This window comes from Vigna umbellata, chromosome 5 (assembly GCF_029865625.1).
Source record: "Vigna umbellata cultivar VRB3 chromosome 5, Vumbellata_1.0, whole genome shotgun sequence".
In the NCBI taxonomy this organism is placed as follows: Eukaryota; Viridiplantae; Streptophyta; class Magnoliopsida; order Fabales; family Fabaceae; genus Vigna; species Vigna umbellata.
In genome coordinates, this window is record NC_142169.1 from 39,048,393 (window position 1) to 39,065,124 (window position 16,732).

A 16,732-nucleotide genomic window follows, 5' to 3' on the forward strand; every position below is an offset into this window, starting at 1 on the left:
ACTATTACTTAAATATACATAAACCTTATTTTACACACTTGACTAACTTCAAACACCTACAAAATCTTCACATTTAACAACTTTTTTTTGTCAAATTTAATGTTTAATACAAGACTTTGAAGTTTAGAAAACAGAAAATACAAAATAAATATTTAAAAAAACATGGGAAAATTGTGCCGTACAAAGATAAAATCCAAAACTTAGATATACAGAAGTTGAGGTAAAATATACTCTTAACTCCCTTAAAATATTTGAGATTTAATTTTAATCTCTCCAAAACAAAATCTCTTTAATTTAGAAAAAATAACATACATACGCTTTTCGTCCAAGCCAATTATTATTGGTTAAAAATAATATATCTGAGGTAGACAGAAGTTGAGATGAAATATATTGCTAAATTTTATATACATTTATTGTCTAGATAATTTTTTAAACAACTATTCAAACTACTTGATGAACCAAAAGTTATTTATTTCAAAATTTAAAGAGAAAAACTAAAAGCGAACAAGGAGTAAAAAGAAACAAAAGGTGAAATTAAAAAATTTTAAAAATATTAGATGTAGTTAGTATAAATTATTAACATTAAACTTATTTTTAAATAATTAAATAATAATCCGTTGTCGTCCAGCGGTTAGGATATCTGGCTTTCACCCAGGAGACCCGGGTTCGATTCCCGGCAACGGAATTATCATTTTATGTTTAAAATAAATTAAAGGTTTTATTAATATATATGTAATACTATAATTACAATTTATGGTGATATGAATATTTTTTAATTATATTTAGATACGCTTTAAAGTATAAACGATATTCACAGACAACTATAAATAAGTATATAAATAAAAATATAATAAATTATATGTTTTAACTGTTAAAGTAATATATGCAATGCACACGTTTATATATATATATATATATATATATATATATATATATATATATATATATATATATATATATAAAGAATATTAAGTGGATTGGTAAAATATCAGCATAAAAGAATATAAAAATAAATTTAGGCTGTTTTTTAATCTTTATACTGTTTTGTAATTTTAGCCTTTTACATATGTTTTATTTTTTCTGTTAGGCCTGTTTTCACCATATATACTTTATTCATACTTATCGCTCAAATAAATAGAGTAATTGCATTGAGAAAATCATAAGTAAATACAATTAACACTACTTTTTCTTTTATCCTCATTTTCTTTCTTATTTGAAGTAATTATCTCCCTCACAATGTTATTTGCTAAACATAGGAAGACTGTAAGATCTATAAAAAATATTTACCTTAATAGTAATAATTTTATTACTAGTAGTAATAAGTTTTTTTGTGAATGAAAAATATAATTAATAAGTTTATGTAAAAATAAAATATGAAAAACTGAAGAAGAAATTTTAGTAGCTTAAATGATAGAAAATTGTAGTGATTTCAAGAACATGGATTCAAACTCTTTTCTAGCTTTTTGTTTAAAAAAAAATTTAAAATAGTGATAGTGGATAAGATCTCCATGTTTGAAGTCATTATTGAGGGATCAGATACGTCAAGTGGTGATTAAAATATTAATATAATAAAATAATATTAAAATAATAAATAATATTAAAATAATAAATAATATTAAAAGATTATTAAATAGTAAAATTTTTGGACTATAAATAGCCATGAGGGGATGTTATTCTGCACAAAGAGAGGAAAAATCAAGTGAGAAATCTTGAGAAATAGAGAAGAAAGAGTTAGGAAGAAATTTTTAGTTGCAAGAAGAGTAGAGGTTTTAGAGGGTTTTCGGGAAAACAAATTCTGAGCAAGAGATTAAGTCTGGAATAGAGGTAGGGGAGCTAACCTTTCTAAGCTTTTATATTATGATTTAGCATTGTTTTATTACTATTCATGTCTTGAAATTCTGTGTGAATACTGTTAATGAAAAACATAGGTGCTTGTTATATATTTATCCATATTGAATTTCTGTGTTAATATTATATGTTGTTGTTTTGAATCTGTAAATAAGAAATTTGTTAAAACTAGTTGAGGAACACTTTGGCTAAGGAAAGACTTGGTACTTAAGTTGTCCATTGTGACACACCTCTCTTTCTTGAAAGTCTACTCGATAAGTTTTTAACTTAAATCTTGTTGAACAGATTATGTACTGTTAAATTATTATGCAATATATCTTGTTGGAATGAAAATTTATGATGAATTCATGTTATTGTGGTAGATATGGAAGTATGAATTATAATTGTGATGGTAGGATAGAGGAATCTTAAAAACCGGAATTGGTACATCCCTGATCATAGAGCAACCCTGGTCAAATCCAGTAAGTTGTGACTAGTCATATGTACTGACGTTTATGGTGAGTTTGATTCGTCAAACATTTGATTCTTCTCCGGTGACCATTTATAGTGATATTTTATTATTGTTAATTTATTTTGTGATATATTCATTTTGTATGATTTCTGTGATGATTGTATTTTATTATTATTGGATTTGAATTTATGCATCTGAACATGATATGAGTATTATGGGGATATTTTGTAATGGTATAATATGAGTTGAGGAATATGAGCATGATATGTGTCTCGTGGAGAGATTCTGTAATGATATGGTATTAGTGTATATGTTGATGTTGAGGGTCCTGTTGTTGGAGGTTATCCTGATACTCTAATAATCATCCAGTCTCAAGTAGAGAAGGATGAATTATGTGGTGAGAAGGGCAGGAGGTCCTGGTCTATGTGCCGATTTTGGACATAGTGTTGAAGACTAACCTTGTGGATGGTATGGAGTATTTTGGAAGTGTATTTGTAAGAAGAAGTAGAAGTCATCACAAGTGCATAACCTCCCGTGACCGCTCATCAACGTATCATCCGAATGAGTGTCTATTGGGTATTGTGGGATGAGTGTCTATTGGGTATTGTGGAATGAGTGTCTATTGAGTATTGTGGGATGAGTGTTTATGGGGTATTGTGGGATGAGTGTCTATTAGGAATTGTGGTATGATGGGATGAGTATCTATGGTGCGATTGTTGTATGATGGTATGAGGGTGTCTGACATAATTATTATATGATGTTTGTTGAGGTATCAAAGTAATTATGCATGTTTTATAAATGATTTGTTGCATGTTAGCTCACCCTACTTGTTTGTGTTTGTGTAAGTGCGATGATCGTATAATTCGTTATACGGGAGCAGATGAAGGAATATCGTCTGATTCAGTGCCAATGAAGAAAGAGATAGAATAAATTAGAAGAATTCGAGTTATATTTATGAGTTTGTAGTTGAAATCTGAGTTTAATATATCAATTATGAATTATCAAGTGTGAGATTATGGGATGTTACCTTAAATGTAATGCTACAATATATCAATTATAAATTATCAAGTGTGAGATTATAGGATGTTACAGCTACACAAGTATATATCAATTGAAAAACTTTATGAGTTAATTTTATTTTGAAGAAAATGAATAAGTGGAGAAAAAGGACATGTAAGAAGTAAAAAGTAATATTTTATTAGTAACTTGGTCGAACACTTCTCAATGTGTTAATTATCAAAATTATAATTAAGTGTTAAGAATATAATTTTTATTTAACAATATAATACTTTATATGATTTTATTCAAGTTTTGTATTAAATTAATTAATCTAGATTATAATATATTACAAGAAAGAAATAATTATAAATAAATAAAATTTATCAATAATTACAAATATTCACTAATACATCAAAATTATTTATAGTTTATCCATGATAAAAAAATTATTATTACGTATGAAATTATGGTATACCCAATATAAATAATATAGAGTTATATGAGTAAAATAGAAGAATGTAATTTAGGTCATATATAAAACATATATGACTTGTTAATTAAAGAAAATAAAAAATGAAATGGTAATTAAATTTACTATAATAACATTGTTTATAGGTAAATATTACATATTTAATATAATATTTATTATTGTCTAATGCACATATCTAACTTGATTGTTGGAGTGTTTTCTACAACCACACTCTCCATCTCGAATTGGACAATATGTAAATCAGTGCACATCTCGAAATACTTAGAAGCAGAGGAGGAACATCTCATAGTGGAAATTGAACAGTGCAAAGAAGGTTTCTTATGGAGTCTTTACAATGTGATTTTGGCTTTGTAAAAAAATTTGGCACCCACCGCATGACGAGGTATGCTTTGTGAAGTAAAAAAATATTATGGTGTGTACAAGAAACAAGATGAATAATGAAAGAGAACATTGTAGTAGTTCGAGAAAGATGGCCCTGTTGTTAGAGATGCAAAAGGGGTTCGCTATTACAAAAAGAAAACACTAGAAAAAAATATTATATGTCAATATGGAGTCCCAAACACAATAATAACTAATAATGGTAGGCAGTTTGTAAACTAGGGTTTAATTGAGTTCTATACTAATTTAGGCATAAAACTTGTCAACAACTCAGTGGAACACCCCTAAACAAATGGACAGGTCGAAACCACCATCAAGGTCATCATGGTAAAACTCAAGAAGAGGTTCTACATAGCATAAGGAAGGTGGCTAGAAGATTTGTTGGAAGTCTTATGGACATATAGGTGTACACCCTAATCAACCACCTAAGAAACATTTTTCATCCTAACTTATGGCACTAACGTCATGATACTGATCGAGATAGGGGAACCTTATTCTTGGTGTTGCAATATAAGGAGAATAGTAAAGAAGATTGACTCTATATCAATCCAAGCTTGCTATGTGAAATGCGAGAAAAAGCTCAGATTCGGAAAGTAGTCGCCAAGTGAGAGCGCATGGCACTAAAGAGGCACTCAATCAATAAAAATGTCATGTTTATATTTTGTGCAAGTTACATTCTAATTTCATTTTGAAGCTACCTATCGAGATTCAATTTAGTCAAGAAGTGAACCTCGACACTAAGGTCCCTATTGATATTCCTGTTGGCAAGGTTGAACCCTGATACTAAGCTCCCTACCAAAATACATCTTGGTCAAGGTCGAGCTCTAATACAACATTCCCTACCGAGATCCCCCTCAGTCAAGGTTGAACTAGTATTCACCTCAAAAAGTCCTTACTAAAGTCCACCTCGGTCAAGATTAAACCTTTAAGAGCCCCTTTTGAGATACATCTTGGTAAAGGTAGACCATATTTAGGTTATGGCGTCTTCGCGAAGATAAAAGCAGTAACGAAAATATCAGCAACCAATACTAACAACTATCCGATTAAGGACTCATATATAAAGATATCCAACTCACCAAGTCACAAAGCCGAGTAATATAGAAATGGAGGAAAACTTGGGTCCAAGCCTTTGTTACAATTAAGGAACATTGATGTCTTGAAGATATTATGGTTTTGATGATGCTACAAGATGAAGAACCTGAAGACTCTTGTTGTAGTTTCCTTAAAAGTATTTTGTAGAATTAATTGTATAGGAATAACTCTGTTTATGTAAAAACACTTAGAAGTTTTCCTGTTTAGAGAGTCTTTGTGCATATAATCGATTATTTGGTGTAATAATCGATTATCACGAGCCTATTTCGAAAAGAGATGCTCGCGCAAATAATCAATTATTGCTCGGAATAATCGATTATCTTTGTCTGATTCAGTATTGCCCAAGTTGTACAAATAATCGATTATTCCTCAGGATACTCGATTATCACTTTTTGAAAACCCCATAACGGACACAAATAATCGATTATCACTTATGATAATCAATTATATTTGGTAGTTGGGAGTTATCTTTTCAGTTTCTGACCCTGGGCGTATAAAAGGAGGTCTTCACAGCTCTTAGAAAAAACTTTTCATTTGAGAGTATTAGACCTTTGTGCCTAAGGGAAATTCTCTGTGAGTGAAAGGAATCTATGCCATTTGAGAATACAGAGATTTTCTGAGAAAGTTCTCAAGTGATAGTGTGGTCTTATCAAGTCTTGTGAATAAGAGAAGCTCGTGCTTAATTTGTCTAAGGTCGGAGTGATTCTCTTCAAGTTGGCTGAGCAGTTTTTCTTCCGATTCGTTTGTCGAAGGAAGGTTCTTCCATTCGTTTGTCGAAGAAAGGTGTTTTATGTTCTTACTCTTTATTCCATATTATTGAAATCTGTGAAACAATATTTTAGTGAAAAGGTTAATCACTATTTATAGTGATTACAGACTAGACGTAGAATCTTTTGATTCGAACCAGGATAAAATTTCTGTGCTGATTTTCTCCTCCCTATAGTCTTTAAACATTTAGCACACCAACTGTTTGATAAAAGTTTTATAAGAAAATTAAAATTGCTAAAGAAACCATTTTATTGACTGTAACACGCTTTCTGCCCTTTAAAAGTAATTGACATTCCGCTGCTCAACTCACTGATACCTACAGCCTTAATTTCAAAACTTTGCATACAATACATAAAGCATGTAAGGAAGCCCAACTATTAGGGTGAAGTTGAGTTGGAGAAACATTTAAAATATGTAACACTTCAATGGTAAACTCGTCAAAGGGTAGGCGGAGATGCAGCTCGGAGATAAGAGTCACGTATATATAGAAAAATTCATTAGGGTAACTTTCTTAGCTATGACATGATGACACTAACTCGTTCAACCGAAATGATGTCATCTACGACCTTACCTTTTAACATATAGATGTTGTAATAAGAGCGAATGTAGAAGACCACTTATACATGGAAAAATACTCTTTCACCCTAATACATACTCACTATACCCCCTTGTCAAAGGCAGATTATGTTCGATCCACTCAGCCATAAAATCATTTTGGTTCTTTCCATCAAGATTCTTGTTAGATGATGACACTCTTAAGGAGGATCTCACCCTGTCCTCACCACTACATGCCTTCTCAACACTATTAGACGAGATGTTGGACGTGCTAGACGAAGACATACTTGAAAGATGATAATAAACAAAGCACTACTCTTAACACAAAGACCTCATTGCTCAAAGAATTAATGTGCCTCAATTGTTCAAATGAATTCATTATTTATAGCCACTAAGATTGCTTTATCTCTAACCATTGATCTCAGATCTAACTATCATTCTTCATGATTGTTGCTCTTCCTAATTAAAGGCTTCCTTTGATATGGTTCAAGCTTGTCAATCAAGTCTACACATCATTATGCTTCTTGAGACTAGGGGCTACTATACCTAAGAAAGGACGATGAGACAATAAAACAACATAAAATTTTCTTTGCATAACAAAACTCTCACTTTGATCATATCAAGTCTGAGTGGCTAATGTAATGTGTATGACTAAGAACATCTTGGACAATACAGTACCACACTATCTGGACCAAAGGTTCAACATTTCGGTGGAAGCTAACAAGGATTACAGATAATTGACAAAGAGATTAAGGCATTAGACGGATTAACAAAACCCTAAAAAGATTAAGAAAGGTAATCACCTAGGAAACCTAGGTCAAACTAGGTAAAAACCCATGAATTCATCATAAATAACATTGTTTACGAGAAAAATATTACATATTCAATTGTTGTTTTAAGCATATATATATATATATATATATATATATATATATATATATATATATATATATATATATATATATATATATATATAATTTGAATGTTATAGAGTGTTTTTTTGCAAGGACCGCGATATGTTGACAACGCAAATTTGACAACATTTTGACAACGACATGTGTCAGCGTTGTATTGGACCATTTTGAATATGTTTTTTTAAGAAATCTGATTTGAAAAAGGGATCAGGATTCCATATTTCATTATTCCGAAAGCACCCTTCTTCATTCAACACTCTCTCTCCTCCTCAATTTTAGGGTTTTCATGAGTTTCATTTGAACTTCTCTCTCTCTCTATTTTGTGCATTTCTCTCTCGACGTTCAGCAATCTCTCTCGACGCTCAGCAATCTCCATCGCTGGCCCCATTCAAAGTCTCTCTTTCTCTATCGAGTTCGTGATTTCGACGATCTACGTTCACTGATCTCCATCGTTGGTTTGTTCAAAGTGTCTCCTTCGATGTCGATTGTGTTGAAGTTCTGAGCTTTTTTTGTGCAATGGGTTCGTCCGCTGAAATAGGTTCTTCAAACAAGGTATGTACTTTTTTCCTTTTTCGTATTCGTATTTTGGGGTTGGGCTTTTGCTTTTGGCTTTTGTTGATCATTTTGGTGGTTTTTGTTGGTTATTTGTAACCAAAAATATTTTTTTTTTCTGCAGTTTGTTTGTCATTCATTTAGAGGTGAGGTCCTGCACCATTGACACAGGACAGATGCACTTGTAATCGATTACTGGGACCGTGTAATCGCTTACCAGGGAAAAATTCCCCTTTTGTACTGAAAGTTGACAAGAACTACCCAGGCCTGACTTAAGCACTCCTTAGGGTTATTTTGGAGTCCTTTTGACTGTGTTTTGAAAGTTTTATGGATGGATCATTATTGGAATACTTCAAGTTGGAATACTTCAATATTAAACAAATAAAAAAGAAATAATGAAGGGTATTAAGTAATGAAAAATTATAACAATATTAAAACCACATACATTAATAGGAAAACGTAACAATAGTTCATATAACCACAAGTTTTGAAATTGAAAAGTACATAACAGTATTAGAAATCCTACATAATAGTTCATCTTACATTGGTGCGCTAAACAACTCATGACCATTAAAATCACTCAGCCATCTAAAATAACAAACATGAAACAATACCTTGAAATGAAACTCATTTATGAAGATTAGAAAAACATTATTTTGGGGAAATTAATTTCACCTAGTACAGTGGTCTAAAAATTAGGAGTTAGCAGACATTCGAAAGCTCTTTGAGTCTAGATTCCAACAAAACAAGAATCAAGTCATTTGGAGTTTGGTGGAGAAAGTTAAGAACAAAACAAGTAGCAAAGGTCAGAAAAACAGAGTTGGGGAGTACTGTTCATCCAGGTGGGGAGTACAGTTGAAGTTTCTGTACAAATGACCATTTTTCCTCTGGTAATCAATTATAGGGGCCTTGTAATCGATTACCAGAGGAAAAATGATCATTTGTACAGAAACTTCAACTGTACTCCCCATCTGGATGAACACTACTTCCCATGCTCTATTTTTGTTGAATGTTTAATTTTTTGAGATGGGTGAGTGAGTTCAATGTTATTGGGTGTGCTCCCTGCACCAATAATGAGGTTAGGTCATTTATTTCTTCAAAAAAATGTCCATTTAGGTGGTTTTCTCCAACTGAGGTGAGGTGCATGACCATTGTTGTAACACCGCTTCTCGGAGTCTCATAGGAAAATTTTTCATTTTATTAATTAAGAAATATGTCATCTAATGTTGTTACAATGCACAAATTTTAAAAGGCATTTTCAATAAATAATAGATCTGTCAACAAGAGGGAAAGATATGCGTATAAGATAACATGCTGTCAACTTTGACCTTTGCTGACTATTTTAATCATAACTTTTTCCACATACCTCCAAATGATGTGATTCTTTTTTTATTAGAAAGTAGACTCAAATATCTTTCCAATGACTACTAATTTATAATTTTTGGACATCTGAGTAGGTGCAATTAATTCCTTAAAGTTAACATTTTATATATTTCTACCACCTCTGACCTTTGCTGGTTGTTTTGCTTATAACTTTGTCCACCGAACTCCAAATGAGTTGATTCTTGTTTTGCTGGAATATAGACTCAAAGATCTTTCAAATGATTACTAACTCATAATTTTTAGTCAACTTTAGTAGATGTAGTTAATTTTCCCAAAACAATGTTTTTCTAAGCTTCCCGAACGAGTTTACATTCAAGTTATTGTCTCATGTTTCTTATATTATTCTAATTTATTTTATTTCTTTATAAAATTTCCATAATTCAAGGTAAAATAGTAGTATAATTGAGGTGTGATGTGATTCTACTAGCACAAGCCAAACACTTATATAGATTTCACCTACCTTGGTTTAAACACCTATATGAACTACTTTGTCCACAATTGAGTGGGGGTAAATTGTGTTTTGATGCACTTGACACCATCAATGAATACCAACATGAGAAATCCATGCAAAAACTGGAAAAAATCACCCATAAGGACAAAAAAATAACCCTGGGGAGTAGTGTTCATCTAGCTGGGGAGTACAGTTGAATTTTCTATACAAATGACCCTTTTTCCTCTGTCTTGTAATCGATTACCAGAGGAAAAAGGGTCATTTGTACAGAAACTTCAACTGTACTCCCCAACTAGATGAATACTACTCCCCATGGTGGTTATTGCTCTTGTTTGTGACTTTTTGCATTTCTTGTGAATGGGTGACTGAGTTCCATGTGAATGGATGTGTTCCCTACACCAATGAACACATTAGGCCATTGAATATATGGCAAAAATGTGATGGATCTCATCTAGCTTATATGAAAGCACATAAACGAACTTTTTTTCAACAATTCAATGGCCTAACGTGTCCATTGGTGCAATAAAAACCGCCCATGACCATGAAACTCACTCATCCATATGAAAAATTGGAATAAAGAACCCAATTGAATGATGAGGGAACTCCCTCTTCCAAGGAAAAAACATGACAAAGCTTTGGAGAAATGGCGCACAGAAAGCTACTCGTAGTCGATTACACACGCACATAACTGCCTATCTTCCTCTTCCTCACAACACCACTTGGATGCAATCATAAGCAACCAATTTTGTGGACACCCTAAGTCCTTTCAACTACTACTAAGTACATCCACACGTCCTTGGTCATAAAAATCAACCAACCAAGTGAAGATCTTGCAATAAATTTCACCAAATTAGGTCCAACCCCTCAATGGGGAGCTTTTCTTCCACAACAGGGGAGTGACACTACACTTTCGGTACAAATTCGTGATTTTCCACTAGTAAGCGATTATAGGCTACTCGTAATCGATTACAGGCTACTTGTAATCGATTACACACGCACATAACTGGGAACAATTGTCTTCCAAAAACAGAACTTCCAAGCAATCAACAACAACCAATTTAGTAAACCTATTGTTTCAGTCCTATTCCTCATCAATACAGGGACACATCAATTTTGACCCAACAAGTTAATGATTAAACTCACTCAACCAAAAACACAGACAAAGAAAATGAATATGAAGAATAATTAATCAAGAATAGTTTAGCTGTATTCATTTGCTATAATTTTGTACAATTTTGTAAAAAAATTTAATAGTATAATTCTATACAATGTCTATTTATTTGCTATAAAATAAGAATCTAAACCAAGAACACATTTATAATGCTATAGTAATCCAAAATGTTGCAATGTTTAAAATCTTCGGACGTTGTCCTCGTCTAGGATCCAGTCACATATATACTTCTTCCTAAATGCAGCCAAGTCCTCCTGAAATGAACATTTTGGAATTTAGAAACAATATGAAGACAACGATAATGTAATATTTACAAATTCATAATTTTACCTACATTTGTATAATAAGGCACATGCACTAAGAACTTGGAGAAATTAAAGTGAGGGAAGAAAAGTTAAGTCATGAGCTACTTAAGGGAACAACTAGACTCTACATTTTTGCCGTTAATGACACATTATTTGAAGAGAAAGTCTATGAGCTAGCCTATGCATGTGAAGATCTTGAACCTAAAAGCAACTTTAAAGACATGGAAAGTGAAATATTCATAGAAAGAGTTTGCAAGTTGGAAGGGGAAAATGGGTAACCACATCCATTGCACGATACAGAGTACAAAGAAAGGAAGAAACCATTGACAAACCAAAAAACCACAGAAACGAAGCGTGATACAGTGTGTGAATAAATAATACCTTTGGATAAAAGACGAAAATCGCTGCTGACAAAGTGACCACCGCACCCAACCGACAAAGGACCAACGGCGACGGCGGAAAAACGAAACCTTTCGGCAAATGACGCCAACGGTGGATCCAAGCAAGACTTCCTCCCAACACTTCAATGGCGGACTGACACACACGACTTCGTCCAGATAGAACGGTGGACCCAAGAACGATTTTCACAGCGGTGGACAAAGAGCATTTTGTTGATGGAGCAAGAGTTTCGAATGGAGAACGAAAAACTTGTGAAAGGCGCCAACAGGTTTTAACATTTTTCTTTCCAAAAACACCCTCGAAAACAAAATTAAACTTTTTATAAAAATCATTTAAAACAACAAATGACAGAATGACACGTGTCGTTGTCAAATTGTTGTCAAATTTGCATTGTTGAAGAAACGTTTTCCTTTTCGCAAACACATTTCCCATATTGAATTGGATAATATATAAACATGTGTACTTCTCAGAGTACTTAGAAGTAGATGAGGAACATCTCGCGGCAAATATTGAAGAGTGTAAATAGAAACTTTTTATGAAGTCTTTATACTTTCATTTCTGTTATGTAAGAGCACTTTGTTTTTTAATTAAACCAAATTAATCCTTTTGATTTTAGAGTAATTGAATCAATTGGTGAAACATAACAATTTCATAAAATGGCATTTTATTTTGACCATGAAAGCCTTTTACATAGCTTTGATTCACATGTTAACACCAAACTCTTATCATATGGTGAAGAACTACTACGAAGAAAAGGAAACATTTTATTCGGAGGTGAAAGAAAAGCTAAGGCGCTATTACGTTCATCTCCTTAAGCCCATCATAAGCATTTTTGTAGGACTGAAGAACCTTCTTCCAAGAGGGTCTGCTGCTAATATCATCCCACCAACGACTCACATTCTTCCTTTCTCTAACCATAAACCCTCTTTCCATTTCATTCACCAAATAAGAAGTAAATTGAAGATGGTTAAGATCAGCAAGACTGAAGAAATCCCCTGCTAAGTACTTTGTCTCGGATAGCCTCTTTTCATAAATGTCAAGCACTTTTCCGAGCTTTTCCTCATTCTCTTTAATGGCCTTTGGGTCCATTGCTTCACCACTTAGTACAGAAGCAAAGTACATTTTGATCAAGTTGTAGATCGGTGGAGTATAGTTATGCCCTTCAACTTCAAGCCATTGTTCCACAAGCCCTCTCTCTTCCATTGTCTTTCCCAACAAATTCGTCCCTTGATTTTTGTACTTTTCTGCATAATACCTCAGTATTGCCCGTGATTCTGCACAATCACTTATGTTATATTAAATCTATGTATAAACAAAATACGAAAAGGGGTAAAGGGACAAACCATAAAGAACATAATCCCCATCTTCAACAACAGGCATCAGTCCAAAGGGCTGCAAACAAGAACCAACAAGCAATGAGATCTCACATATAGAGTGCCTAAAATTCCATAAAGAAAGAAAGAAAAAGAACCTGCAACTTGAGATATTCGGGCTGTTTGTGTTCTCCCTTAAAGCCATCAACATGCACAGTTTCAAACTCAACTTCCTTCTCAATCAGACACACTATCACTCCCTTAGAGCTTCCATAGTCTGGGCCATACACCTTCACCACCATTCTTATTTGCAGAACAGAGCAATATTACAGGAGATTTCATTCAAGAATGAACGTTAAGCTTGTGTTCTCTTATACTACCAGCCTTAACAAAAGGATAATGAAGTTTCATGACTGGTTAAGGAAAACGGACCACTTTATTGAATAATTCTTGAAGTGCTCAAAATATTAATTCATACCAAATTAATAAAATTATGGTATTGCATTAATACCTATAATAAAAACAAAAACGATATTGTAAAACACTACACATTATTTTCTAATTACGACCGCATCAAAGTGGATAAGGCTTAACAAATATAATAAGTATTTAAGAAATATAATAAATAATAGTATTAAAGCACAATTTAATGTCTTAAACTAGTGATGACAAGAAGTGAGAAACTGTCATTTTACCTATTCAATTACGACCACATCAATGTCTTACTATATAAATTACTGTCATTCTCCTTACCTATTCTCTTTATTGATATAACACTAACAAAAATATCAAATTATATAAATTTTTCAAAACATCAACTTAATTAAAAAAAAGGTTTAATCATTCACTAAGTCCCTATTTTCGCATGGAATCTCAATTTCGTCCCTTTCTTTCTGAAAATATCAATTGGGTCCCAATTTTATGAAAATTGCAACAAATCGATCCTTTCCGTTAAATAGTGTCAAACGGCGTTAAAAAAATTTATGAGTGGATGCTGAGATGACGAACGAACGCTCCTCGAACGAACGCTCGTCCACAGCGAACGAACGCTCGTCCACAGCGAACGAACGCTCGTCCACAGCGAACGAACGCTCGTCGACCACCGAACGAACGGTCGTCCAGTGTGGAACGAACGGTCGTCCAGCAGTAAGAGGTCCACGAGCGTTCGTTCGCTGGTGGACGAGCGTTCGTTCGCTGGGGAACGAGCGTTCGTTCGCTGGTGGACGAGCGTTCGTTCGTCATCACAGCATCCACTCATCAATTTTTTTAACGTCGTCCAGCCAATTTAACGGAAAGGATCGATTTGTTGCAATTTTCATAAAATTGGGACCCAATTAATATTTTCAGAAAGAAAGGGACGAAATTGAGATTCCATGCGAAAATAGGGACTTAGTGAATGATTAAACCTAAAAAAAATGGAAGGACCACTTCAAAATATCTTATTAAGACCAATTGATTATTTAAGTCAATAAATTAAACACTATCATTTCTTTTATTTCATTATTTAAGTATAATATTCCATTAAATGTAATAATATTATTTTACAAATATAACGTATGATACTAATAATTTTATTAAATAGCATTAAATAATTATTTAATATTTTCCGATTTAATATTCCAAACTGATCATTACATATTATACATTCATTTCATAAAACGTAACTAGTGTATGAAATATTTTTTAAGCTTTTAACTGTATATTAATTAATACAATAATGTTTTTAATAAAATTACTGGAAAATACGTGCAAAGAAATTATTTCATACTTTTAGGGAATAAATATTTAAAATAATTTTTAAATATAATATTATATTACAATATAATATAAAATAAAACAAGATAAAATAATATATACATATATATATATATATATATATATATATATATATATATATGAGTAAAAAGTTTTGTAATAAAACTGTAAAATCAATCCAAACCTAATCATAAAAATTTATTTATTTTAATTTTAAAAAAAATTATGCTCTGATTAAACTAAATTATATAATTTGGTTCAAATATATATATTTAATAAAAAAATCGAACTAACCCTTCCTCCTAAAATGTATAATAATTTCACTTTTATGTTTTACTCATGACATTTATATAATTAGTATTATAATACCTTATATAAAACATAATAAACTAAGGTAAATAATTTATTGAAAATGGTCAATCTGTATATAAAACCTAAGACCTTTAAAATTAATTAAAAATCAAATTAACACTCTCTAAAATATTTTTTTTATCAATCTGTTGATTTTTTAACCGAGGCAGTAAGTGTCTACGGAGTTCTATAAAGAACCGATGCCTAATCCCTCTAAAAAAAACAAAAAATAAAAGTTTCAGTTATTTTATACTTCAGTTCTTCAAACAACAAAGGTAATAGACCTTTGCGATAATTACAAAAATGTCACCGCGCCAGTTTTAGACATCGGTTCTTTTCAAACCAAGACATATACGTTTGTGATCGCGCCAGTTTTAGGCATCAGTTCTTTTTGAACCGAGACATATATATTTGCGATAATTACAAAAATATTACCACGCCATTTTTTTCTTCGGTTACAACTAAACCGATGTCAAATGCGCGAGTTAAAATCATATTTTATACTAGTGCCAAGTTTTCTTGATACGTGAACATTTTTTTTTTTATGATGCTTTCTTAAAGAGTTAATACATGGACTTGGCATAGTGAATTACAAAGCATTCTAAGTGGGTCCCAATCTCAACATTTCAACATTGAAATATGTGCTTCAATCATCAATTTGATAACATGATTTGTGAGGATGGACAGGAGAGTTTTTAGTAAGCACACATGTTTGACACATTGAAAGATGTTCAAAGAAAACTTTATATATGAGTTGTACAACTTTCACATGTTTATCAACAATATTAAGATCGGTTATTACTAACGTAAGAAATAGGTGGAGCGATAACAATTTCACTGAATTGCTAGGGTTTTTGAATGAAATTCCTCCAAAGTGAAAAAGATATTCCATTCAATCGTATAATGCGTGTAGAGTAAAAGAAAACACATGGTTGTCTTAATGCTTTCATAATGTACAAAAGATAGATTAAAGATTTGCACATAAAATTAAGAGTATCGTTGTACAAAGTTAACTATCATTATGGTGATGAAGATAATAAAAAGGTGCCTCCAACAAAATTATTGTGGTATTTTCCAATAATTCTACAATTTAAGTGTTTTCTTTTATAACTTTAGTGGTGTGTATAATCTTACATGGTTTGAAACTAGAAGAAAATGTATTGATCACTACACCATGTAGTTTATTTTCCACAACAACAAAAACATAATTCTTTTGCAGTTTAGGAATGATCCAAGGAATCTTAAGTTTGGCTTCACAAGAATTTGTTTCATCATAGAAAAATTTTCATTAATGTAAACAAATCCATCATTAAAACAAATTGGTTAATTTTATTAAAGAATCTTAGAATTTTAATTACCGATGATTTTTATTTGGAAATGAATCCATTAGTAAAATTCATCTATAAATTTTATCAATAATAAAATGACCATCAAAGTTTCTACTTTGAGGTCTTTCACCATTTCATGATTATTTCTATTTTTATTTTTATTTTTATTTTTATTTTTATTTTTACTTTTATTTTTATTTTTATTTTTATTTTTATTTTTATTTTTTTT

The 16,732-nt window shown here is 31.8% G+C and overlaps 1 protein-coding gene and 1 non-coding gene across 2 annotated transcripts; one reads left to right on the forward strand and one right to left on the reverse strand.

Moving 5' to 3' along the window:
- Positions 1-613: 613 nt before the first annotated feature.
- On the forward strand, positions 614-685 carry TRNAE-UUC (transfer RNA glutamic acid (anticodon UUC)). Its single transcript has one exon. It is a non-coding gene; the product is annotated as a tRNA-Glu (tRNA).
- Positions 686-12,408: 11,723 nt separating this feature from the next.
- On the reverse strand, positions 12,409-13,462 carry LOC124838524 (glutathione S-transferase F9-like). Its single transcript, XM_047314150.2, has 3 exons — positions 13,228-13,462; positions 13,100-13,148; positions 12,409-13,030 (listed from the first exon to the last, which is right to left on the reverse strand). The coding sequence occupies exons 1-3, from the start codon at positions 13,369-13,371 to the stop codon at positions 12,543-12,545; spliced, it is 681 nt and encodes a 226-aa protein (XP_047170106.2). The 5' UTR covers positions 13,372-13,462; the 3' UTR covers positions 12,409-12,542.
- Between the last annotated feature and the right edge of the window lie 3,270 nt (positions 13,463-16,732).